At 47.3% G+C, this 26,299-nt stretch overlaps 1 protein-coding gene across 1 annotated transcript in view; it reads left to right on the top strand.

The window, feature by feature from the left end:
* The window catches only part of LOC144752365 (uncharacterized), a 229,231-nt gene that overhangs the window by 139,360 nt on the left and 63,572 nt on the right, over positions 1-26,299 (top strand). Inside the window, exons 2-3 of the mRNA XM_078640299.1 lie at positions 9,698-9,793; positions 13,961-14,188. Coding sequence (XP_078496425.1) covers positions 9,698-9,793; positions 13,961-14,188 — 324 coding nt within the window. The remainder of the gene's footprint in view (positions 1-9,697; positions 9,794-13,960; positions 14,189-26,299) is intronic.

The raw sequence follows: 26,299 nt of genomic DNA on the forward strand, positions 1-26,299 counted from the left end.
GATGTAGAAACACGTAAATAAGGCGAAACAAGTCAGGTAGTGTAGTGAAAACGCGTACATTTACCGAACTCGCCAGTTACGGTTCATAGATACCAAACTCGTCCATATTCGGTAATGCCCAAACCACCGTAACGATTTTCACGGAACCTCAGACGCTCCTTTTGCCCTCATGTAGGCAAGCACTAGTCGAAATCAGAGTCGATCTCGATATTCATCAGATCATTCAGGTGTTGCTGGAACATTATTCTATCCATCAATGCCTCTCTGGAAACAGATGGCCTTCTTATACACGTTGTATCACAAAGGCCACATAAGGCAGGACCACACTGTATTCAAAGACAACACGTGAACAGGAACGTCACAACAACCCCTATAATCATCAGAATCTTCCAACCCCAGGTCGACATTAGGCCCCAAAACCATCCTAGAAGCGTCCAATCTCCCTCGTCCACGTGTATGGACTCCGAGATTTTGTGCAACTTGGAGATGGCTTGATAAACCGTTGGAGCGTTATCAGGTATGAATATGCAGCAGCTCGAATGGATGACCTTACACACACCTCCTCTATCTGCTAGAACAATGTCTAGAACCATACGGTTCTGTAACGTCATAAGCCTATCCGCTTGTAGCTCTGCTGTCAAATTACCAAGGGCACTTGCGGTTATGTTAGCAGTTGACTCTACTACACGAGTTAACTGTCTCAGATTTCTGCTATTGACCATAGGGCCCCAAAACGGTAGGAAACCCTTGAAGAAGTCTCCTGCTTCTTGACCGGAAGTATCCTCTTTACTAATGACGCCTCTCAAAACTCTGGTTTTGTGATAGTCGGCGGCAACAGTGAAAGTCGGGGGCAAGAGATTTGCAATATAGCAGGTACCTGAGAAGTCGTGTGGTAACCACGTATATGCTCGATCATAACATACAAAATAGGTAACCTTGGCAGTTAAGAAGACAGGGGAAGAGAGCATCGGTAGAACGTAAGTATCCGCACAAGCGCTCTTCCCAAGCCGGGCTCTTGGATTTCGGCCATGACCTTGCAGACAAAAGTGGCCTAGGTGAGGTACAATCCAGATTGGAGATGAGCTTTTAAGCTGCCTATCACCCACTGATATACTATACTCAGCCTCACTAAGGTACTTGTAGGCCTGCACTTCCTCCTCTGGGATAAGTGAAGGATCAAAAATGTCTCTATTAAGATCAGCAATCGCTGTCGCCAAGGACTTATGGTATGGGCCAGGACCAAAACTTGCTGAGCGTGGCTCTCGGTGGGGGTAGGAATCTAGTGCACTATGGAACATGATTTGGAATGCCCGAGCTGACCCTTGGGGACTGTACGGAAGAACAAAATACGGGATACCCCTGTCCATGGTATGTGGCATTAGCCCACACACCCAACAATTTGTAGTATTTACCACCAACTGATGCTGATGCAAAAGTTGCACAAAAGAATTGTTTCTAAATTCCGCACGTCTGACTTGCTCATGTTGGGGCAGTATGTGAAAAGAATGTGGAGAAACAGTAGAGACGAAATTGAGAACATGAGAAGGAGAGGTAGGTAAGGCAGAAGGCAGCAATGATTGAAAACCAAAGTATACTCCACCCACCAGCAGCATAGAAACAGTTAGGAACAATATGAAAACCTGTAGCAAGAAGCATTTTGTACGCAACACCTTATCTAATGCAGATCTTTGCGCCGACATTTTCTCTCTTTCCGACAGCTTAGAAAATTCCATCCTCTAACGACCGTCCGCGACGTTCTTGACGCACTCCGTTCTGTGTAGCGATTATCAATTCCCAGGAGTTCCTGGAAATTGACAAAAGAAACCGACCTAGTGTCGATAACTGCTAAACAGAAGAAAGTACCCGCACGGCCCTACGGCCAACCCGGATGATAGGTTCTAGATAAATTGAACATTCAATTTACTATAAAGTTCTTGGCTGCACGGAAAAGGGAAAAAGGTACATCATATAAAATGTCCACAATATTCAGGGTAAATGTGGAATCCAAAAATAACAAACAATTATTTTATTAGTCTTTTGTGCGTGGGCGAAGAAAGTATCGGCTGCTCCCAGGGTGAGTCTGATCTTCAAACAGTGAATTGGATGGCAAATGAGTGTTCGATTGTTCAGACAATTGTTCAGCACTTGAAGTTTTCAAGGTTGATGGAAAGGAAATTGGTTGAGGGGAATCAACAAGGGTGCCAGATATGGGCTGAGCTTCGCTGAACGGGACAAAGCGTAGTGGAGCGTCGGTCTCGGACGAGGAAAAACCCTTTTTTATCCAAGTATCCGCCGGCAAAGGGAGCGGGACTTTCTTGGTGTGGGTGGCATGTACCCAATGCTTCCGTCCCTCCAGCCGAACTGCCGTCCTTGTTGCCAGTAGCACCTGGAAGGGTCCCACAAACCTCGGCTCAAGGTTTCGTTTTCGTCCGAAGTTACGGGTGAGGACCCAGTCCCCTGGTTGCAGCCGATGACCAGGACCCTCTGTTTGTGACGGCAGAGCCTCAAAGACCTGTTGATGAATCAAACTCAATTTAGCAGTCAGATCATGGAGATAATCAATCAGCATGGGATATTCAATTCTACCAAATTCTTTAGGCCTCGGGACTCCCCAAATATTAGCAGGACGGCCGAACACAATCTCATATGGGCTAAGCCCTACTCGAGAGTGCACAGTTGCAATGGTCGATAAGAGAGCTAGAGGCAAAGCATCTGGCCATGATAAACCAGTTGTTGCCTGAATTTTTGCAAGTTTCAGTTTCAGGGTGCCATTGTATCCGTCCACCAAACCCGCTGACTGAGGATGATTAGCACTATGAAATTTCTGTACTATACCTAAACCACGACACACACTCTTCATCACACTTCCCACAAACTCACTTCCGTTGTCCGACCATACAATCCGAGGCATGCCGTATCTGGGGAAATACTCTTTGAGCAGAATTTTTGCTGTGGATAGGGCAGTATTATCCTTAAGGGGGTAAGCCTCAATCCATCTGGAGAACGCACATACTACAACCAAAACATACTTCAAATTGTTGCATCTCTCCATATGGATGAAGTCCAACTGGATAACTTCGAAAGGGTATTTAGGAGGGGCAAAATGACCAGGTGGAGTGGGAGTGCCCTTCCCGGGATTATACATCAAACACACCATACAATTCTTAACCACTCTCACTGCACATTTAGTAATACCATCATTCTTCCATACAGGAGACAACAACTTGCATATGCCTTTTGCGCTTATGTGTGCTGTACCATGAGCCATTGTAACAACAGCGAGCACATATGCATCCGGTAACATCCATCTCTGTTTTTCCGACAACTCAACCCAACATCCATTCTCATCCAACTTCCCCGTGCTCTCTTTCCATTTAGTCTTTTCCGTCTCAGTGGCCTCATTCTGTATTCCCTTCACACTCTCAACTGTGTCTTCACACATACTAGTCTCCGTTGGCCATCTCACTGAACTCGTAACATACATCCGATTTGTCAGATCTTTAGCTGTCTCCTTAGCAATCTCGTCTGCAAACGCATTACCACGACCAACATCATCCGTCACTTTCCGATGCGCACTACATTTGATTATTGCCACCTGCTTAGGCAATGTAAGTGCATCTAGAAGGTCGTTCACAAGCTGTCCATGCTGAATCTTTGTGCCATGCGACGTTAAGAATCCTCTTTCTCTCCACAATCGCCCAAAACTGTGCGCCACACCAAAAGCATACTGGCTGTCGGTAAACACATTCACCCGTTTTCCTCTGGACAACACACACGCTCTTGTCAAGGCGATCAGCTCAGCAGCCTGAGCCGAATTCTGACTCAATCTTGCAGTTTCTACAACCGTACTCAATGTCACTACAGCATACGCGGTCGTCACATCACCATTCGGCAACTTAAAACAGGAACCATCCACATACAAAGTACCATCGGGATCTACCAATGGAGTATCTTTCAGGTCAATACGACCCTTTGTTTCCTCCTCAGTTCTTAGATAACAGTCATGTGGTGCTTCACCACTTGACTCCATGTTGATCGGCAACAATGTTGCTGGGTTCAACACATTACACCGTTTTATGCGTATGTGACTAGCCAGTAACGTCAACTCATACCCAGACAACCTTGCGCTCGTCAAATGTTGAGTTTTCGTTCGGTTCAAGAGAGTGTCAACTGCATGCGGAACCATCACCGTAAGCATATTATCCATGACCAGACCTGCGGACTGTCGAATGGACGCCGCGGCTGCCGCTGTTGCTCTTAAACAACTCGGCAAAGCTCTAGCTACTGGGTCGAAGGTCAAAGAAAAATATGCGCATGGGCGCTGTTTGTCACCAAATTGTTGCGCCAGAACACTCAACGCACAACCATCCCTCTCGTGAACGTACAGTGTAAACGGCTTACTGTAATCAGGAGTACCTAACACAGGAGCCGAACACAACGCATCACGTAATTCAGAGAAACTTTTCTGACACTCTTCAGTCCATGGCAAAAGAGTCGGAACATCCTTGCACGTGAGAGCTAACAATGGTTTCGCCAATAGTGAAAAATTTGGGATCCATTGTCTGCAGTATGACGTAATACCTAGAAAGGCACGTACATCTCTCTGAGTTTTAGGCACAGTCATTCGAGAAATCGCTGCAATTCTCTCTGGGGTCAACCTTCTCCCTTCTTTTGCCAATAAGTGACCTAAGTAGGTTACTTCTTGGCAACAATATTGCAGCTTGGAAGGTGACACCTTGTGATGTAAGTCATGTAGATAGCGCAATAGTGATACTGTAGCCGTTTTGCAAATAGTCTCCGTATCAGCTGCCACTAATAGGTCGTCAACGTATTGAATCAAAGCCGCACCCGTCGGTAACACAAATGCATCCAGTTGACTTTTAAGTGCCTGGCTATAGATCGACGGACTTTCACAATAGCCTTGTGGTGCGCGTTTTAGTCTGAAACTGCGACCACCTAATGAAAATCCGAATAGGTCTCTGCTTTCCTCAGCGATCGGGATACTAAAGAAAGCATTCTTTAGGTCGATCACCGTGAACCAGGAGGCAGAAGCTGGAATCAGAGTCAGCAAAGCGGTGATATCAGGGACCACGGGAAATTGTGGAATCACGATTTTATTCACCTCTCTCAAATCGATTATGAAACGGTACACAGGAGGTTTAGATGGATCAGTGCGTTTTAAAATTGGTAGTACAGGACTATTACACACATTTCCTCGAGTTTCTTCAACGACATCCTTTTTGATCAGGTCGTGTACAATCGCTAATAGCGCCCGTTCTCCCTCAATGGAGATACGATACTGTGGTATACGTGGCAGTCGCACATTTGGTTTCAGCTTGATCATATAAGGTGGGATGTCCAAGAGACCCACGTCATTGGGACCTGTGGCCCATAGAGACGCAGGAAGGGAGCTCAATTCCGGTGGGAATTTATCGATCGACAAGTACATAGGAGAGATTACTCTCTGACCTAATGTAAGCTCCACTCCTTCAGGGGAGCAATACAAAGTCGCATATAACCGTTTTAACAAATCCAAGCCCAAAAGATTCTCACCACAACCAGTAGATAGAATCAATGGAGCCTCTAGCTCACGAGGGCCAATCGTAAGTGGCAAAGGGCTGGAAACAGGATTGCTAACAGGGGCGCCAGAGAATCCAACAGAAACATTTGTTAAGCCAGACAAAGGTGCGCCAGGGAGTTTCGAATGCATGATGGAACTTTTCGTCGCACCAGTGTCTAACAGAAAAGGCTCAACTACGCCAGAAGTAGCTACTGCGACGTAAGGCCCACTCTGATCAACCGGAACTGATACTACTCCCTCTCTTTGTCGGTGGCTGTCCTAGTAATGATCATTTGCAACAGTCTCATGTTCAACGTAGTAATCGTCCACATGATATTGTGTAGATCTAACTGACCCCGCATTTCGCTGGTCAAAACAATTATTCGTATCTGATGAATTCTGAGGGCGATCATTCTGATTGTGAATGGTACCGCGGCCTCTACCTCGAGATGCCTGCTGAGGACCACCACGGCTTCCTCGTGACGATACACCATTAAGACGGTCACGCAAAGCGGGACAGTCGTATTTTATGTGACCCTCCCTTCTACAATACGCACACTGATTATACCCAAGTGTAGATCTATAGTCAGAGGAGTCAGAACGTGGCTGTGTTCTGGAGGACTGTGATTGTGGTCTATATTGCTGTTGCGACTCATTTTGATTCGAACGTGGAGGATACGCTTGCTGCAACAAAACCTTCGTTTTGAGCTCTTTCGTTTTCTTATCTACACGATCACTTTCTTCTTTCTCCCTATTCTCATAATATTGAGCCATTGCTAATATCTGTGCAGTGGTTGAGACAGCCCATGCACTTTCTGAATTTTTCAATTTGTTGCATAGTTCAGGCAACAAATTTAATACGAATTTATCGACAAATAAACGTTGGCCTCCCTCAGTGCCCATATCCTGACCGCTATGATCGACAAATGCCTCTTCAAACCTAGTGAAGAAATCGGAGACACTCTCGTCCTTCTTTTGCTTACAAGCTGATAATTTATCCCAGTTCACTCTCATCGCCGGCATAAGCGTTTTCATGAGCGTAATTATTTTCTGAGGCAGTTCCAAAATTAACTGCTCAGGTTTAGCCCCACCAACTTGTAGTCCATCAGCCGCTATTAATGCAGCCCAATCACCACCTAACTCATTCGCATGATTTTCCTGACGAATTCTCGCCCAAACCGGCTGTGGTACTACATTACCGAACAGCATGTCGATGTCGGCAAGGTTCATAATGGTAGCATCTACCAATTGGGACAACTCGTTATAATAACCCGCCGGATTCTTGCGTGGATCAGGCAAGGACTGTTTGACCTGCAAGACTTCTGATCGCTTCCATGGGAGGTGTATCCAAACTCTTTGGAAATGTGGCAAAACTGGGGGATTGGCAGCAGGAGCACCTGGCATCCATACTGGCGGAACCTCTCTCATAGGATACTGACCAGGAGCCGCTTTCCAATTCTCAGAGTCGTCATCAAACGACACTCGAGAAGGCACTGTCGACCTATGGGCTAACAATCGCTCTAAGGCACGTCGTACATCTCCACCTACAATCATACCATTCGAAAATTGACTTTGAAGTTCAATCATATCGGGCGGTACGGTATCTAAATCATCATTATACTATTGCTCCCTCAAAAAATTACACATTTCTTCGAACACGAATCTCTGTGTAGGCTCATTAAACTGAGAAAACGTGTCGAAGACCACACGTGGAGGGTAATTAACAGGATGTCTTATCCACCTATGTGTCATTGTCACTAACGTCTCTCTCTCCCTTCCACCAGGGATTTGACTTCGTCTCTGAGAAGTTTCAGAAACGCTGGGTGGTAGTATCGATCCAGATAGTGGTGAATAGAGCGTAGCAACAGTATTAGGGATACGGGTACGAGCAGAAGGAGAAGAAGGAAAAAGAACAGGAGCGACAATATTAGAAGTGAACGTAGGAACAGTAGAGACAGACGAGACAGTCGAAGTAGCAGAAACTAGCGGTTGAGGAGGTACAGGCAAAGGTGCAGTAGGAATAGGAACAGGTAGTGGGACAAACGCAGCATTAACAACGGGCTGACCAGCAGCCGCCGGAACAACAGGAGGGACAACAGGAGGAACGACAGGCGGGACTACTGGAGGAATTACAGGGGCTGTAGCACCCTGTGCATAAGGAGGTGGCGATTTCATCAAATACGCTAACAGGGGATCCTCCTTCGAATCCTCTTCTTTCTTATCAAAACTAGCTGGTAAAACCGGATAACATTTGTCTATCCTCATATGATGTAGTCTAGTGGAAACTTCTATTTCTTTCTCTTCTTTATCTCGCTGACATTGCTGTACAACTTGCATTATCGGAACAAAACCTTCTCTTCGATCCTTTTTAAGCTGTTTGATTTCTTTCTGCTTGGCCTCTTTACGCCACAACCGAAAAGAATCAAACATAGCTGGCCTAGCTTTCCTTTTAAATAATTTAGCTTCAAGATTATCTAAAATCGTAAGTTCAAAACTTCTATGCGGTGGCCAACTAAGGACACCATCTTTTTTCGTGTAACGGACCCAATATTTATTATAGATAATAGGACCCACACCATGTCGACTATAGAGCTCATATGTCGGAGTTCCAACTGGAGGTATCCGACACGAGTCCTCCAACCGGGAATCCTTGTTGCAACATTTAAGAAAACCAAGAAATCCGCTATGGCTAGGCATCGTGCACACTAACCTAGTATCAAACTTCAAGGGTTACCGAAGCACTAATTCTTCGTGGAAGACAAAACCCTCGGTTTTTGGCAATTGCAATTGTCAAATAACAACTAAGGACCAACAACTAAGAACCACAAATGCAATGGAACCATGCATACAACAAAGCTTAAAAAAACTCGACAACAACTAAGGACTGGGAGCGACCCACCTGGTTCCACCCTGGTCACTGCTGAGAGACCCAGACTCTGTCCCCTCTGCTTTCAGGTACTTTTCTACTTTGATCCACCCTTGGATCACACCGGACACTTCTCCTTCACATCGCCTGCGGCCTCTTCAGCTTCAAGCACCAAGAACCTGCGTGACGAAACCCGACGCCACTTCGACCCTGTGCACCCGCTTCCTGTGGGTGAGGTAACATTGCAACGCTGGTGTTCCTACACTGGTACACACCTCTAGGGCCTGTGTCTAAAGTTTTGTCCTTCTAGGTTCAGCGGAAGTGTCCTTAAACTCTATTTGTGTAACGTTTACGCACCATTGACATTGCATTGGTGCAAGCCGCTTTTTACGTGCTGCACCCGAATCCCACGGGCTTGTCCCAACTTCAGCATTACTAGTCCTGACTGCTCCCAGCGATTCCCCAGGCCCTAGGCCTGACCATTGTTCGATTGGTATCTCTTATACCACTTTTTTAATATATGGTTTGAGTGGCCCCTAGGGCTCATCCATAACTGTGCAACTTCTATATGTTATATTGTGCTTTTGTTTAAACGCTTGTGCCTCTTTACTCATAAAGAGTACTGAGGATTACTTTTAGTAATAAATGCATATATTTTTATAACATATACTTGTGTGGTGTCCTTTCATTTGATATTACAGGATTGTGATTGGTAAAACAGCTCGCTTAACACGACCTCTTGAGTTAAGCCTTTAAGGCTGCTTAGACCATGCTACCCTTAGGATAGCTTGTCTATAAGGTTGACTTACAACCTGACACCACAAAGATTGTTTGGACTGATACAAGGTGCCCTCAGAACTGAGGACAGCATATATCAGGCCAACTTCTCACAGGCAGCAAGTGGATCAGGCTGGAACTGGAGTCCACAGGCAAGTAGCGGGTTAGGATTGGCTGGTACTTAAAGTCTGGGGGCCTGATTCACAAAGGCAAACTTAGACCACAAGTTTACGTTTTGACCTGAAGTTTAAGTTTAGACCTAAAGTCTAACTTTACTGGTAGAAAAGTTAGGCTTTGGTCTGAGTTTATACCTAAAGTCTAACATAGACCAAATGTCTAACTTTACTGGCAGTAAAGTTAGACTTCCGTTCTGAACTTAGACTTTTGATCTAAGTTTACCTTTGTGAATCGGGCCCCGGGCTTGTGCAGTTGTCCCTTTTGTGATTCCACTCCCTATCCATATTTACATATTTCTTGCAATCTCATCTCTGCAGGTAAAACTTCAAGAGCGGCTGCGTCCTCTGAAGAAGGATGAGGAATATATTCTGGAGTCTAAAGCCAAGGAAGAGGAACAATATAAAACCATGAGGGTGAGTGTCAGCAGTGAATTCTGTGTGTTTGTTCATGTCTGTGCCCTTGTATGTGTGGACCTGTTAAAACCGATGAGTCCCCAAAAGAATGGGTTATCATCCCCACCAGGTAAATTCACTGACCAGAGTCACTGCCATGGATATTGGGACAAGTGTAGTGGGCTCAAAGACAATTTCTACAATAGAACTTTTCTCAGTTCCTCTGTGAGTGCACACACTAATGTGTGCCTCCAGGAGGTTATGTATGCACAGAGCAGAGATATGCATCTGTGAGTATATGCATGCATCTATGCATCTGTGAGTGCGCACACTAATGTGTGCATCTGTAAGAGTGTGTGCCTCTGTGAGGCATGTATGCACGGTGCAGAGATATGAATCTGTGAGTATGTGCATGCATCTGTGAGTGCGCACACTAATGTGTTCATCTGTGTGAATATGTGCCTCAGTGAGGTTATGTATGCACGAAGTAGCGATATGAATCTGTGAGTGTGTGCATGCATCTGTGAGTGTGCACACTAATGTGCACATCTGTTTGAGTGTGTGCCTCTGTGAGGTTATGGAGAAGAGATATCCAGCTGTGAGTATGTGCATGCATCTATGGATCCGTGAGTCTGCACACTAATGTGCACATCTGTGCGAATATGTGCCTCTGTGAGTTTATGTATGCATGGAGTAGCAATATCCGTCTGTGAGTATGTGCATGAATCTGTGAGTGCGCACACTAATGTGTGCATCTGTGTGAATATGTACCTCAGTGAGGTTATGTATGCACGGAGCAGAGATATGAATCTATGCATCTGTGAGCGCGCACGCTAATCTGTGCATCTGTATGAGTGTGTGCCTCTGAGGTTATGTATGCATGGAGCAGAGATATCCAGCTGTGAGGATGCACATGCTTTTTTGAGTGTGCACACTAATTTGTGCATCTGTGTGAATGTGTGTCGCTGTGAGGTTATGCATGCACAGAGCGGAGGTATCCATCGTTGAGTATGTGCATGCATCTGTGAGTGCGCACACTAATGTGCGCATCTGTATGAGTGTGTGCCTCTGTGAGGTTATGTATGCATGGAGCCGAGATATCTAGTTGTGAGTATGCACATGCTTTTTTGAGTGTGCACACTAATTTGTGCATCTGTATGAGTGTGCGCCTCTGTGAGGTTATGCATGCACAGAGCGGAGATATCCATCTGTGAGTATGTGCATGCATCTATGCATTTGTGAGTGTGCGCACTAATGTGCGCATCTGTATGAGCGTGTGCCTCTGTAAGGTTATGTATGCACGGAGCGGAGATGTCCATCTGTGAGTATGCACATGCTTTTTTGAGTGTGCACACTAATTTGTGCATCTGTATGAGTGTGTGCCTCTGTGAGGTTATGCATGCACAGAGCGGAGATATCCATCTGTGAGTATGTGCATGCATCTATGCATTTGTGAGTGTGCGCACTAATGTGCGCATCTGTATGAGCGTGTGCCTCTGTAAGGTTATGTATGCATGGAGCGGAGATATCCATTGTAAAGTATGTGCATGCATCGATGCTTCTGTGAGTGCACACACTAATGTGCGCATCTGTGTGACTCTGTGCCTCCGTGAGGTTATGTATGCACGAAGCAGAGTTATCCATCTTTGAGTATGTGCATGCATCTAAACATTTGTGTGAGAGCACACTGTGCGCTTCTGTGAGAATGTGCCTTTGTGAGGTTATGTGTGCATGGAGCTGAGATATCCATCTGTGAGTATGTGCATGCATCTATGCATCTGTGAGTATGCACATGAATGTGTGCTTCTGTGTGAATGTGTGCCTCTGTGAGGTTATGTATGCATGAGGCGGAGCTGTCCATCTGTGTGTATGTGCATGCATCTATGCATCTGTGTGCAAGTGTGAACATGCATTTGTGCATATGTATGAGTGTGTGCCTCTGTAAGTTTGTCTATGCATGCATCAGAACACTGTTCAGAGGGCCACGCGGCTACTGGACCCAACCGAGGTGTCTGAGGCCTTTTACTACCGATGTCACAGGGCCCGCCCTCCTATGGATCCTGTTCACCTGGGTCAAGCACCCCTTCTGCACCTGAATCTCACTAGGGTAGTGTAGCTCAAGCCTTCAAGGCTCCTTCGGGGAAAGATGCAGATCAGTGAACATGGCTCATACCTCAAAATGCGAGCATTGCGAACAATACATCAATGTGCAGTCAAATACTTGTTTTTATATAAAAAGAACTATTTTAATTCTAACTCTACACAAACAGATAAACAATGTAAAAAGCAATATTACAAACTCCTTGGGGTTGGGGCTCTTGTAGTTGTCAAGCCACTCTCTGTCCTCCCTCCTCAAGTGCAACAGGTTCAGTGTTATTCCCCATTCACTGATGGTCTCATCCAGGGAATGTAAATCAGTAAGTCGTACTCAAGAGTTCTTACCTTGGACTCTGTTAGTAAGTTCAGTCTCCAGAGTCTAGGGGTTTGAAGTACCAATGGCGGTATGTCCCCTGCGGTCTCAAAGGCCCAATTCTTAGTTTAACTATTCCGGTGGTAGGTAACCCTTCAGCGATGCAGCGTGGTCCTCTTCTGGATCGGCTACATCGGGCCGAGTGCAATCACACATGGCAGCACCTGGCAGACCCATTACAGCCCTCTACATGTATACTAGTGAAGCAGCTCAGGAATGCAACCCTCTACCTGTATACTAGTGGTACATTACAGAAGAGCAACTCTCTATCTGTATACTAGTGACACATCACAGGTGCACAATCCTCTACATGGACTCCAGTGACACAGCACAGGAGCACATCCTTCTACCAGCATACTAGTGACAGATACAGGAGCACAGCATTATAGCTTTATACTAGTGACAAAGCCAAGGAGCACAACCCTCTACCTGTATACTAGTAACACATACAGGAGCACAACCCTCTGCCTGTATACTAGTGACACATACAGGAGCACAACCCTCTACCCGTGACACAGCACATGAGCACAACCCTCTACCTGTGTACTAGTGATGCAGCACAGGAGCACAACCCTCTACCTATATAATAGTGACACAGCATAGGAGCACAGCCCTCTACCTGTATACTAGTGATACATATAGGAGCACAACCCTCTACCGTATACTAGTGACACATTCAGGAGCACGTCCCTCTACCTGTATACTAGTGACACATACAAGAGCACCGCCCTCCACCTGTATACTAGTGACACAGCACATGACAACAGCCTTCTACTTGTATACTAGTGACACATACAGGAGCACGTCCCTCTTCCTGTATACTAGTGACACTGCACAGGAGCATGACCCTCCACCTGTATACTAGTGACACATACAGGAGCCCAGGCCCCCAGCAGGATTGGAGACATACGTGACTCCACTGTATTCCCGATGGCGCACACCCTGTTATTCTACGCTAGGGTGTGATATACCTTATCTGATATCTCAAAGCCTCCTATCCTCGGATAGGACAAGATGTCAAACCAGCCTCTCCTCACCCATCCTCTGTAGGAATTCGTTGGGAATTACCTGAAGGAGCTGGAGCTGTAACATTGATTTATCTGGTAATTCTTGATTTCTCGTTTTCATAACACAAAACCCATAATCCTGGTATAATTTTGAGTATGAAATTACTACATTAGTAATTCCACATCACTCTCCATGGGGGTGATAGTCGGATACCCCCTGAGCGTCTCCTGGGCGAACACAGCCAATGTCTTTGCAGCACAGGGCAGCCCGCACTCCCCGCATCTTGTGTCTTCCATCCCAAGGACTGAAAGTTCCGGTTTCACCTCTTTTACATTCTCTCCTGTCAGTCACATCGACTCACACTTGATTTTAGCAGTCTCTCCACTCAGCCCGTCTCTGGGTCTTTGACTGTCTCTGCCTGCGGTGGGTTCTCTTCCTTCCACTCTCTCCATGGATCGAGCGTCTCTGCAGCTTCACAAATTCTGACGTCTCTACAGTTCGTGAGGTGTCGGAAGGAAGGGGGAGGGAAGGAGTGTGAGAAGGACAGAAGACGGTAGAAGGGAAGGTAGTAAGAGGTTGCAGGTCAGAAATTAGGAAAAGCACGCTAGCGTTCTGAGGAAACTATCAACCTCTCCACCTCCCTCTGGACTCCCACTCTAAGGATGGCTTGTAGAAAGCTTTTTAATATCTCTTTTCTTTGGTTCTCACAGGACACGTTAAGAATTGAGAAACAGAAAGTTGAATCTGAGTTTAAAAAACGGCAGCAACTCCTGAAAGAAAATAAGCAAACACTACATAAAACACTGGCGGATATGGAGAAGAAAATCACCAGGGTAGAAAAGGCAAATATCACCAAACTGTCCAATCAAATCACCTCGCTCAATGCCCTGATAACGGAGACAGAAAAGTGTGTGGCGCCGGCATGGGAACTCCTGAAGGTGAGATACTGTTTGGTAACTACAACAAAAGAAGGAAGTGGATTATTGATATTTTGCGCGCAGTGTTACATGTGTCGGCGGAACACACATGATCTTCTGTCAGGGTCAATGCACAGTGACTCCATGCACTCCGACAGGCACACAACAGACAGACAGACATTTCTATACTGTCCCTTTTATGCAGGGAGCCCAATACAAACATAAAAACAATTGACTTTACATTAACTTCTTACAGTGTCACATACAGGTCAATAACCCATCTCAATATGCAGATGAGTTGTTTTATATTTATGCATTTTGTTTGTATTATGGGCGTTGCAGCACACCAACCAATCCCAGTGACAGTAATTAACATAGGGAGACAAGGGAGTAGAATGTAAAAAACAGGATGAAAATGAGGTTCCGAGATTCTGAACCCGTTCGATAAAGGTCGTCGTATTGTGACGATCTTGGTATCAGCAGACCGCAAATGACGAGTGTGATATGTACGAGTGTTTTTGTCGTGTTCGAGTGATGGATTCACTATGAAATATGAGATTCCGTTCTGAAATCCGTGGGTTCCATTTTGTGTACGGCAGCCATTTTGTGGTTGCCCTCACATAGGCCGATGACCACGGCCGAACGAGTCTTTTAGTACATGTACACCTTGAGCTGACTTTTGAATGACCCGAGCGAAGCTGACTCTCCTGCCTGAGGCTAAACCTGTTAGGCCAGTTTCTTTCCCAGAAGCCGATCGAGATTAAGCATCAAAGCACAGGACATCGTAAACCTTTTATTACACACAACTATGTCTTATCTTGCTCACACCTGTTTCTGCTCCTTACTTTATGGCTCGTTTACGATGAGGAGGTTCCCATTTTTATTAGGGGTCCGACCATCTATCTGAGGAAGAATGTTGGGTTTTGCTGATGGTGGGCTGGACGATGAAATGTGAGTTCGTCATGCAATGCTTTATGTCGTGCTTACGTGGGATTGGTCAATTGTAACTGAAGAATGTTTGCCTGAAGCGCAATATTTGGTATAAAAGGAGTGACTTGCTTTGTAAAGATTGAGCAGTCTCCTGAGAACATACACCGTGTTGTACTTCTAGGATCTCTGTTACTGGCTGCAGCCAATAAAATTTGATCTCTGACGCCACCGAGAAGTATCCCGTGTTTCTGTATGCTAAGACAGGTGGACTCGAAGGCCTCGGGTGTGTCCCTGACACCACTGGGTTTAAATCCCGGCCCTTCAAAAATGTGCAGCCTAGTGAGAAGCAAAATCTGTGAGAAATGGAAAGAAACAAACTTTCTCATAAGTGTGAAAACTCTTCTTTCTGTTCTACAGCTCTTACTTTTTTCCTAATGGACACTTGATATTTTTAACCTTATGTTAGGATGAACAGTGAGCTATATCATTCGTAATTTAGAAAAGGTAATGATGGTTTTAAATTATTTCTTTTTTGGCAATCACAACAGCAGATCACAGATATATATAAATAAATATATCAGCATTTACGTTCACACTAGAAACAGTAGTATGACAATATATCAGCAAGCAATGTAGAAGTGGAATTAGTGTACATGGAAACCTGTTGTTCCAATTCCAAATCTTTATTTCGATCACATGATCATAAAAGATATACAAAATTTACCACATCAATTAAAATATGGAATACCAATATGTCATTAATATGAAATACATTAGGGATTAAAAAAGTTTAAAAAAAGGTGCCAGTTAGTCAGGGGATGAAAGTTTGTCAAGAGTCTCCGACCCCCTTTATCAGTCGGGTGCGGGCATACCACATTGCAGTTAAAAATGTTGCCATAGCGAACACAATTGGCGGGGATAAATCAGTCTTTAAAACTCTGTATGCGGGTAGGAATGTTCTGAATCCCAGGTTTTTGAGGAGGGGGGCAAGCCAGTGTATCCTGCTTTTCTGGTAGGCTCGACAGAAGAAAACCGCGTGCACATTGTTCTCCTTTGTGTGGGCACATGCAGGGCATGTCTCTGTGGCAGGCCGACAGGACCATGCTTTAGTAAAAGACCTGAGAGGAAGGGTCCCGTACCTCCACTGCAGGAATAGCTTTCTTGTTAAAGCCGGGGTCATGCCATCCAGAACGTTTTCGAGGTTGTATGAGTCTTTAGTTTTAATGAAATTGTATGTTAAGGATCCTTCGGGAGTGCTATCAAGAGCTCGAAGAAGCATATTGTCATAATACGCTCTGGACAGCGCTTTCCTCGGGATCCTATTGCTTGTGCTTTCCGGGTCTGACCATAGTTCTGGTAGTCCAAGGGTCTCACAAGTTCTCTTGATGTAGTTTAACCAAGGCGTCTTGGTGGCATTGGGCAGGGATAGAAATTCCTGTAGCTCGGTTCTATAGGTGGTGAGGTCTTGGCTGCTCCAAAGACGACGCCAAAAAGTTAGTGGTTTGAGCCCTAGTTCCTCCGTAATGGGCCTCAGACACAGGTCCAGTCTCAGTGGCAGGAGTGGAGTGCTTGGGGGAAGGGCTGTCAGCTGCCTGAGGAATTTATTTTCTGTGGTCAGCAAGTTATGCAACGGGATGTGGCCCCACAACTCTCCCCCATAGGTAACTCCCCCCCACGCCTGGGCTTTATAAATTTGGATTGCAGGGCTGAGTGGGCGATATGGTGACTTACTCGCAATTCTCGAAATGCCTCACGCCCTCTGGGCCAGTTTCATGTTTGCTTTTGTCCGGTGTGCCCCCCACGTTAGATTTTGGTTTAGGGTTATCCCCAGGTACTCAATTGTGTAAACCCTTTCCAAGCGCACTGTACCAAGCAAGGGGTTGGGGCGTTTAAAGGGCATAGGGTTTAGGATCATGAATTTAGTTTTCTGCGGGTTGATTTCAAGTCCCCTTTCTGTACAAAATTCCAGAAAACCATACAGCACCCGCTGTATGCCCATCGGGGATTTGGACAGCAGCAGGGTGTTATCCGCAAACATAATTGCGGGCACCCTGCTGCCGCTCAGTTTTGGGGTGTCAATGCTGGCAATCCTTGTCAGGTGCGCAATTACCCCGTTCACAAAGAGGCAGAACAGGGTCGGTGCAAGCACACAACCCTGTCTCACCCCTCTGCGAACGGGGAATCTTTCAGTTAAGTTGCCGCTTCTCCCGCACCTGACACGTGCGAAGTTATTTTGATGTAATTTCATCAGGATTGCGAGAATGTCTTTCGGGACGCCTAACTCCTCCATTACCTTCCACAATTTTGATCTTGGCACCAAATCAAAGGCGGCACGTAAATCCACAAAAACCGTGTACAAAGTGCCGCCCTCGATCAGTGCGGTCCTCCAGTAAATAAGGTTTAATCGGAATATTTGATCAATTGTGGACACCCCCCTCAATCAATCAATCAAAGACATTTATAGAGCGCACTACCTACCCGTAGGGTCTCAAGGCGCTTGGGGGGGGGTGCCGCTACTGCTCGAACAGCCAGGTCTTGAGCTTCTTCCTGAAGGAGAGATGGTCTTGGGTCAGGCGCAGGTCGGCCGGGAGGGAGTTCCAGGTCTTGGCGGCCATGTAGGAGAAGGACCTTCCTCCTGTGGTGGCTCGCGGATGCGTGGGACGGCGGCGAGGGCGTGGCTGGCAGATCGGAGGTGGCGTTTGGGAGCGTAGAAGTTGATGCGGTTGTTGAGGTAGCTCGGGCCTTGATCGTGGAGAGCTTTGTGTGCGTGGGTAAGGAGGCGGAAGGTGATTCTCTTGTTGACCGGGAGCCAGTGCAGGTCTCTAAGGTGTCCGGAGATGTGGCTGTGTCGTGGGATGTCGAGGATGAGTCTGGCTGAGGCGTTCTGGATGCGCTGGAGTCTCTTCTGGATCTTGGCGGTGGTTCCGGCGTAGAGTGCGTTGCCGTAGTCCAGTCGGCTGGTGACGAGGGCCTGGGTGCCGGTTTTCCTGGTCTCTGTGGGGATCCACCAGAAGATCTTCCGAAGCATGCGCAGCGTGTTGAAGCACGACGAGGAGACGGCGTTGACTTGCCTGGTCATGGAGAGGGAGGAGTCCAGGATGAAACCCAGGTTGCGTGCGTGGTCCGTCGGTTTGGGTGCGGTGCCCAGGGCGGGGGGCCACCAGGAGTCGTCCCAGGCGGAGGGCGAGGAGCCCAGGATGAGGACCTCCGTCTTCTCTGAGTTCAGTTTCAGGCGGCTCGTCGTCATCCACTCGGCAACCTCTTTCATCCCTTCGTGCAGGTTGGCTCTGGCGGCGGCGGGGTCGTTGGTCAGGGAGAGGATCAGCTGGTTGTCGTCGGCGTAGGAGATTATGTTGAGGTTGTGTTGGCGTGCGATGGCCGCGAGGGGGCTCATGTAGACGTTGAAGAGAGTCGGGCTCAGCGAGGATCCTTGAGGGACGCCGCAGATGACTTCGGTGGCCTCTGACTTGTACGGTGGTAGGCGGACTCTTTGGGTTCTTCCGTCGAGGAAGGAGATGATCCATTCCAGTGCCTTCTCCTGGATTCCGACGTTGCTGAGGCGCTGCACTAGGGTGCGGTGGCAGACCGTGTCGAAAGCCGCGGAGAGGTCTAGGAGGATGAGGGCCGCTGTTTCTCCGTTGTCCATCAGGGCTCGGATGTCGTCAGTGGCGGCGATGAGGGCGGTCTCGGTGCTGTGGTTGGCACGGAATCCAGACTGCGATGGGTCGAGGGATCCATTCGTCTCGAGGAAGGCGGCCAGCTGTTTGTTGACGGTCTTTTCGATGACTTTGGCTGGAAACGGGAGTAGAGACATGGGGCGGTAATTCTTGAGTTCGGTGGGGTCTGCTGTAGGTTTCTTGAGTAGAGCGCTGAGTTCGGCGTGTTTCCAGCTCTCGGGGAAGGTGGCGGTGTCGAATGAGGTGTTGATGATGTCCCGCAGGTGGGGTGCGATGACAGCGTCGGCTTTGTTGAAGACGTGGTGAGGGCAGGGGTCGGTCGGAGATCCGGAGTAGATGGAGTTCATCGTGCGGACGGTGTCTTCGGTGCTGATCGGAGTCCAGTCCAGTCCCCTCCTGAATCCCGCCTGGTATGGGCTCAGGGTGTCTGTCTCCTCCAGCCAATTCTGCAACCGGTCCAGTATAAGCCTACCGAAGAGCTTCTGTGATACGTCGATAAGGCTTATTGGACGATAATTGGCTGGAAGCAGAGGAGATCCCTTTTTGAATATTGGAACCACCTCTGCACCCAGCCAAGTATCCGGGACCTCCATTCCCTTAAGGACCGCATTGAATATCAACAGGAGATAGGGGGCCCATACCCCTGGCTCCTGTTTGAATAGGTCGCCTGGCACCCCATTCAGCCCCGGGGCTTTGCCTGTTGATAACCCCGCGATAGCTGCCCGAACTTCTTTTTCAGTGAAAGGTTCACCCTCCGAGTCACTCGCTAAAGTGCAGGGGGGGGGGGGGGGGAGGGCCTCATCCTCTAATGCATATAAGGACTGGAAGTGGTTTTGCCATATGCTCGGGGCAATATTGGATTCGATTGCCGAAGGGAGATCTTCTGATCCGTTGTTAACTACCCGCCAGAATTTACGAGAGTCTCTGGTAGCTAATGCGCCAGAGAGTTCCTCCCAGTGTTGTTGGTCCCATTTGGCCTTGGCGTTTGCCAACAGTTTCTTATGTGCCCGTCTTCTGGCTTGTATCTCCTCCCGGCTTCTACACGCCTTAATTGCGAGTAGAAGTTCTCGTTTGGAGTTCCGGCATGTGGCATTATACCAGGTCTTCTTATGTGTCCCGCTAGTTCTACCTGCACCCTTTACAGAAAGATCTCAATCCATGGTGTTTATTAGATCTTCATGCGTTCGCCATAGTTGCTCTCTATTTTTTTCGTTGCTAAGTTCCTCGCTAAGGGCAAATGCCTTTTCCAGCACTGGGATAATTCTGGCATAGAGCCTGGGTAGCTTAACGCCACTTGTGACCAATTTTCCCCATCTTACTCTCCTTCTATTATTCTCCAGGAGTAGCCCTGTCTTTGCCCTTCGTTTGTCCTGTCCCATGTCCTCGTTACCTGGCATGGCATATTCAAATTCCAGGGCGTTATGGTCACTATCCAATCTTTCAATTACCCTGAAATCGATAATTCGTGACCAGCTTGACAATTGGACTAGGACGTAATCCAATCTGGATTCACTTCCTGCTTTATTAAAGGTGCATTTGCTTGACATATCTGATTTAGTACGCCCATTGCAGGCCCTAAGGCCATGATTGAGAGTAAGGGCGGTTATCTGCAGAGCAAGGGAGGTCCAAGCTCTTGGTGGGGGTGCCACCGTGGCTGGTACCAGCCATCTTGAATCCTCCTCTAGGGAGGGTCCATCAAGAAGGCCAGGCAATGGCTCGTAATGCGAGTTCAGGTCCCCTCCAACCACATAATGGAGCTCCCTTGGAGTTTCTCTCAGAAAAGCGGAGAGTTCCTCGATAGTATTCGATTCTCGTGCTATGGCTACTGGTCTCGAATAGACGTTTATTATCGCCAGTTTGGAGGAATTTGGCCATTCTAACAGGACGGCTAATATGTCGTCCGAATCCACAGTTAGGCATCTGACCTGACAACCCAATTGGGAGGCTACCCAAATTGCCAGCCCTCCCTACGGTCGACCCCGACCCCCCCATTTAGCAGGTTTTGAAAATACTGCAAACCCCTGGCACGTGTACTCCTCTCTTGCCCAGGTTTCCTGAAACAGGCAAATGCTTTTTGAGTTAATAAAGGAAGCCCATTCCTGACAATCCATTTTATTGCCCAACCCGGCTACATTCCATGAGATCAGGTTCAGTGTTGGAGCCCTTGTGGATGGCGGCTCGATGTCAGATTGGTTATTCTCATTTGTGCCCGAATTTGCCTTTAAATGTTGTAACAATTCCCCCTGAGCAACCCATAAATTCCTGCCATTACCAGATGTGTCTGCTATATAGTGGGCGGGATCTCGATAGTGTGCAAGCTCATTGGGAGCAGCTATCTGTTCCCATGGAACCGGGGCTTGTTCAGGGGAGATGATTCTATCCTCACTGCCATCTATGGAATAGGAATGGTACTGGTCCCTACCTTTGGACTTGAGCTGTCAATCAACCATTTCAAGGCTGCTGTACCTGTTGAAGGTGGGAAGGTAGACTGGCTGATGGATTCTGTAGGGCCTGGGAACTCCTCTCATTCTTCCCCCCCATCCGCCCCCCCTCCTGGTGCTAATCTCCCAGCCCTCCTCGTCGCCATATGAGGGAAAATGCTCGGGCGCCATTCTCCTATGATGGTAGGGGTCCCTCCTCCCTCCACAGTTATTCTCCCATTCTCCCGCCATATCTTGATGATACCCCCATCTCTGATCTTCTGATGTATACATACTCGATGGGTAAAAGAATGAGAGGGGGAGAGACTGGATGTGGTTCCCTTGATCGTCGGGGGCCCAACTGCAGATGTAGGAAGCTGTCCTGTGTTCTCTGAAACTAACCAGGACGCAGTCGCCACTGATTGTTTTTTTCATGTTTCCCACCCAGGTAGCCCGTCTTACCATAAGAATATCACTAGTTGTACCTTGTGGGAGAGGTCTGTATATAGACAGCCAGTTGATAACTTTGTTCTCAAGGGAGGCGGTCGTCTCTATGGCGGTGGGTTTTAGCTCTGGTACCCCCACTAGAATTACTGTGTAGGGGGACGCCTCAGGTGGTAAATTCACAGGTTTGATTTTGCGGGCATTATTTTGCATATTATCTGGGGGTTGCGGCTCTCTCTGTGGATTTTTGGAGGTAATGGCATTATCTTTAGGATGTGTAATTGTGTTTGGGGGTGAAAGTGATGGTGCCTGGGTTTGTGTGGGTGGGTTGATCGTGTTTGCGTTAGCCAAGGATTGAGGGATCTTATTTTGATTGGGTTTGTGTTGCGTGTGTTGAGAGTTAGCTGGGCCGTTTTTCTTTGTCGTGGTTGTTGGCTCAACACCCTTTTTAGGCTTTAGATCTAACCCCCCTTTGGCTCCCTTGCTTTCTGATTTCAGGCTATCTGCTAGCTGGACTGTAGATTTTTCAATGTTGACCAGCCTAGCTTCAATCTTTATTAGGCGTGCTTCTAGGGGGCTTAAAAGAGACCTAAGGAGTGTATCTATATCTGCGAGTGTGATATCCTCGCTGGAGGATTCCATTGAGATATTATTGGAATGGGATGGTGTATCCGTAGATGCAATGACTATAGGTGGGGCCACTACTCTATCCTCGGGTGAATGGCCCGAGCTGGTATCGCCGGATCTAACAGCGTCCGTTACGGGATTGGACTTGGGAGTTTTTGACTTACTCCCTCCCTTGGTTTGCCCCCCTTTCTTCCTTTTTTGGATAGCTCCTTCCCTGGCTCCCCTTAAAAGATCGGAGACTTTCTCACTAATGGTGGCTATGGCCGAGTCATGGCCAGAGGTTGGAAGTGGGGTTTGTGGTATTTGGCACGTCGGTAGGGTCATTAGGCTCATGTCCTCGAGATCACTTAAGACCTCCTTAGTGAGGTCTAGGTTGGTAAGTGACTGATTGACCCCCGTTGCCCCGTTGGTAGAGTTGTTGGCCTCTAGCCTTTCATCATGAGACTTGGCTAGAGCCAGTGGGCCCATTGATGATCTCCTTACCCAGTCAATTTCCTGGGAAATACGTCTCTCAAGCACAGCAATATCCTCTATCAAAAGTGATCCTGCTTTAAAGAAATAGTTGTCGATGGTACCTTTAGCGGCTCCTGCCGCAGCCAGCAAAGATTTGCTCTTTGTTTCCCTGGTACACATTCCGACGTCTGTGTGATTCGGACATTGTAGGGGATGGGATTGTGAAATGGTCCGACCAAGGGGAGTGGCCCGGTCCCGGTCTCTACCGTCCTCAAACGGCCCGCCCTTTGCCCGGGCTTCGCCCCGGGCTCCGTCCCGCGCGCGTCCCGCGATGCGTGGTGTGCCCTTGGTTGAAATGCACAGGTAGGGAGGGGCGGGGCTCACACGGGAAGAGGCACCAGCTGTGGATCTCAAGAGGTATGCTGGTCCTCGCAGTCCAGGTGTGCCGCGCTCTGACCACGCAACAGGGTCCTTCCCAGCAGGTTCAAGGAGAAAACAGCGTCCAATCGCTCCGATGCAGTCCCGGCAAAGTTACGAGGCAACCAGCATGCAGGGAACTCCTACGAGCGGCACCAATAATGTAGCAAATGGAAGTAACAAAGTTATTAACACAGTCGAGGCCAGCATCGGCGCCGAGCCATCTCAACGATTATGCAGGGGTGTCTAATTTGTCAAGGAGTTTAAGCACTTGCATATCCCAGAGCCTGGCAGCAGCACCACCCCCTCGGAGCTGCATATCATGAGACATGGCTCAGCCTCCGCTACTGCCCATTTATGTGCCACTCGGAGCCCACATTCCACCGAGGGGTCTGTGCTGCCTTCCATGACATTGCTATCTGGCACTTAAATAGAGCCGTGGCCAAGTCTACCAGTTTCATTTAGTGTTTGGTGTGTTTCGGCCGTTTTGCAAACTCTTTCGAGCAGAGGATCGGGAGGTAAGCACATATTAAATGCAAAATATGTACCATCACTTGCACCGAAACGTGTGCTAGTGTCGGACAATCTCACACCATGTTTAAAAAAGTAGCTTCTGGGTGCCCGGAGCACGGGCACAGCGGGGCCACACCTGGGAACCTCTTGTGGAGCCGCTGCGGTGTAAAGTAGGTTTGATGTAAATAATGAAACTGCGTAAACCTCAGGCGGGCATTACATGAAACGCTCTTCACATGTTCCAGTGCCATCCCCCACTGTTTAACTGTCAAATCCCCCAAAACACTCCTCCCATCGAGGCTTACTTTGTAGTGCATGGTCCGTGTCAGCAGCCTGCTGAGATATGAATGTCATATTATGTTATGTTAACCTGATTTGTAAAGCGCGCGGCTACTCAGCAGAGTGTCCCGGCACTCAGGCTAAGGACAACAGACCAAGGAACCTAACTTGACTGCCTGAAGAGGCATGTCTTCAGTTTCCTCTTGAAGGCAGTAATATTACTGACCAAATGGAGGTCTGCTGGAATTTTGTTCCAGTTGAGTGGTCTCAGGTAAGAAAATAATCTCACGCCTACTCAAAGACGATTGATTCGTGGTAGTGGATGAACGAAGGGTACGCACAGGGATGTATTCACTGATCCTGTCTCTGAGGTAAACCACGCCCGCGCCGTGTAAGTCCTGATGAGCCTTATGCATTAAGACCATGGCCTTAAAAACACTCTTCTTTTTATAGGGATTAAGTGGAGGCCCTTAGATGAAAGGACATGTGAGACCTAGGTGGGAGTCTGAGTAGCAGTCTAGCTGCCAAATTCAACCGCCTGGAGTCTATTGAGAAAATCAGGGCGACCGAGGGAGAGGGCATTCCCATAATCCAGTCTCGTGTATCAACCCTCCACTGTATACTAGTGACACAGCAGAGTAGCACAACCATCCACCTGTATACTAGCGACACATACAGGAACACAACCCTCTACCTGTATAGTAGTGGCACATACATAAGCACTGCCCTCTACCTATATACTAGTGGCACATCACAGGAGCACAACCCTCTACCTGTATACTAGTGACACAGCATAGGAGCACGTCCCTCTACCTGTATACTAGTGACACAGCAGAGGAGCACAACACTCCTCCTATATACTAGTGACAAATACAGGAGAAAAACCATCCACCTGTATACTGGTGGCACATCAAAGGAGCACAACCCTCTACCTCTATATTAGTAACACATACAGGAGCACAACCCTCTACCTGTATTACTAGTGGCACATCACAGGAGTAGAGGAGCACAACCCTCTACCTGTATATTAGTAACACAGCACAACAGCACAACCCTCTACCTGTATATTAGTGACACATACAGGAGCGTAACCCTCTACCTGTATTACTAGTGGCGCATCACAGGAGCAGAGGAACACAACCCTCTACCTGTAAATTTGTGACACAGCACAAGAGCACAACCCTCTACCTGTATACTAGTGACACATACAGGAGTCAGATGTTAATAGACTTTTAACCCCTTTAGAGCTTGTAAATAAACCTCCCCAGTGCTGCGCTGTCCATTGGAACTAGTGCTGAATGGACGTCCAACGGTCGTGCGCAGCACTGGGGAGGTAGTGGCCGTGACGACCGTTGGCCGACGGCAGCAATTAAGGGGTTAACTAGACCAGAGAGGTTTAAATACAACCTTACGAAACAGGAAAACCTGGCACTCAGGGACCTTGGGAATAACATGAATTTGGTAATAAAACCTTGTGATAAAGGTGGTGGTATCTTGGTGTTTGATAGAGTAGACTATGATAACAAAATGAGAGAGATGTTATCAAACATAGAACATTATAGACCTGCAACCACCAGAGAATTACTTAGACTAAATGGGTCAATTGGTGAAATGACACAAGAAGCCTTCACTAATGGATACATATGTGATAAGGAACTGCAATTCTTGAATAAAGTCTGTCCTATTACTCCAGTCATGTATGGTCTTCCAAAGACCCATAAAAATGAAATTGATCCACCCCTACGTCCCATTATATCTACCATTGGTTCTAACACCGAACCATTATCTAAATATGTAGATAAATTTTTATGTCCCTTAACTCAGAAATATGAGTCATTTGTGAAAGACACAGGTGACATGATAAATAAAATTGAGGGCCTGGCATTTGATCCTACGATCAACATCCTTGTGACGCTTGACATTGAGGCGTTGTATACCAACATCCCTCAATGTCAGGCGTTACAAGCGGTGACTGCATTGCTACAGAGATACCCCCAAAACAGACCAGATGAATTTATCATCCAATGCTTAGAAACTGTGCTTCTGAATAATTTTTTTGAGTTTGAGGGAAATCTTTACAAACAAATAAAGGGCACAAGCATGGGCGCTTCTTGTGCGCCGTCGGTGGCGAACACCTACATGGGTGAGTGGGAGAGGAAAAACATTTTTAACCCAAATGCCCCCTTTTTCGAGAACGTCTCCGTTTGGAGACGTTTTATCGATGACATTTTTTTTATTTGGCATGGCGAGACCACACAATTGGAAGAGTTCATTCTCTGGCTAAATGCTAGTGATGTAAATCTTAAATTTACCTCTAACCACAGCCAGGAAAGAGTCGAATACTTAGACATCACGATTGAAGTGAAGGATGG

This window comes from Lissotriton helveticus, chromosome 5_1 (genome assembly GCF_964261635.1).
Source record: "Lissotriton helveticus chromosome 5_1, aLisHel1.1, whole genome shotgun sequence".
NCBI lineage: Eukaryota > Metazoa > Chordata > Amphibia > Caudata > Salamandridae > Lissotriton > Lissotriton helveticus.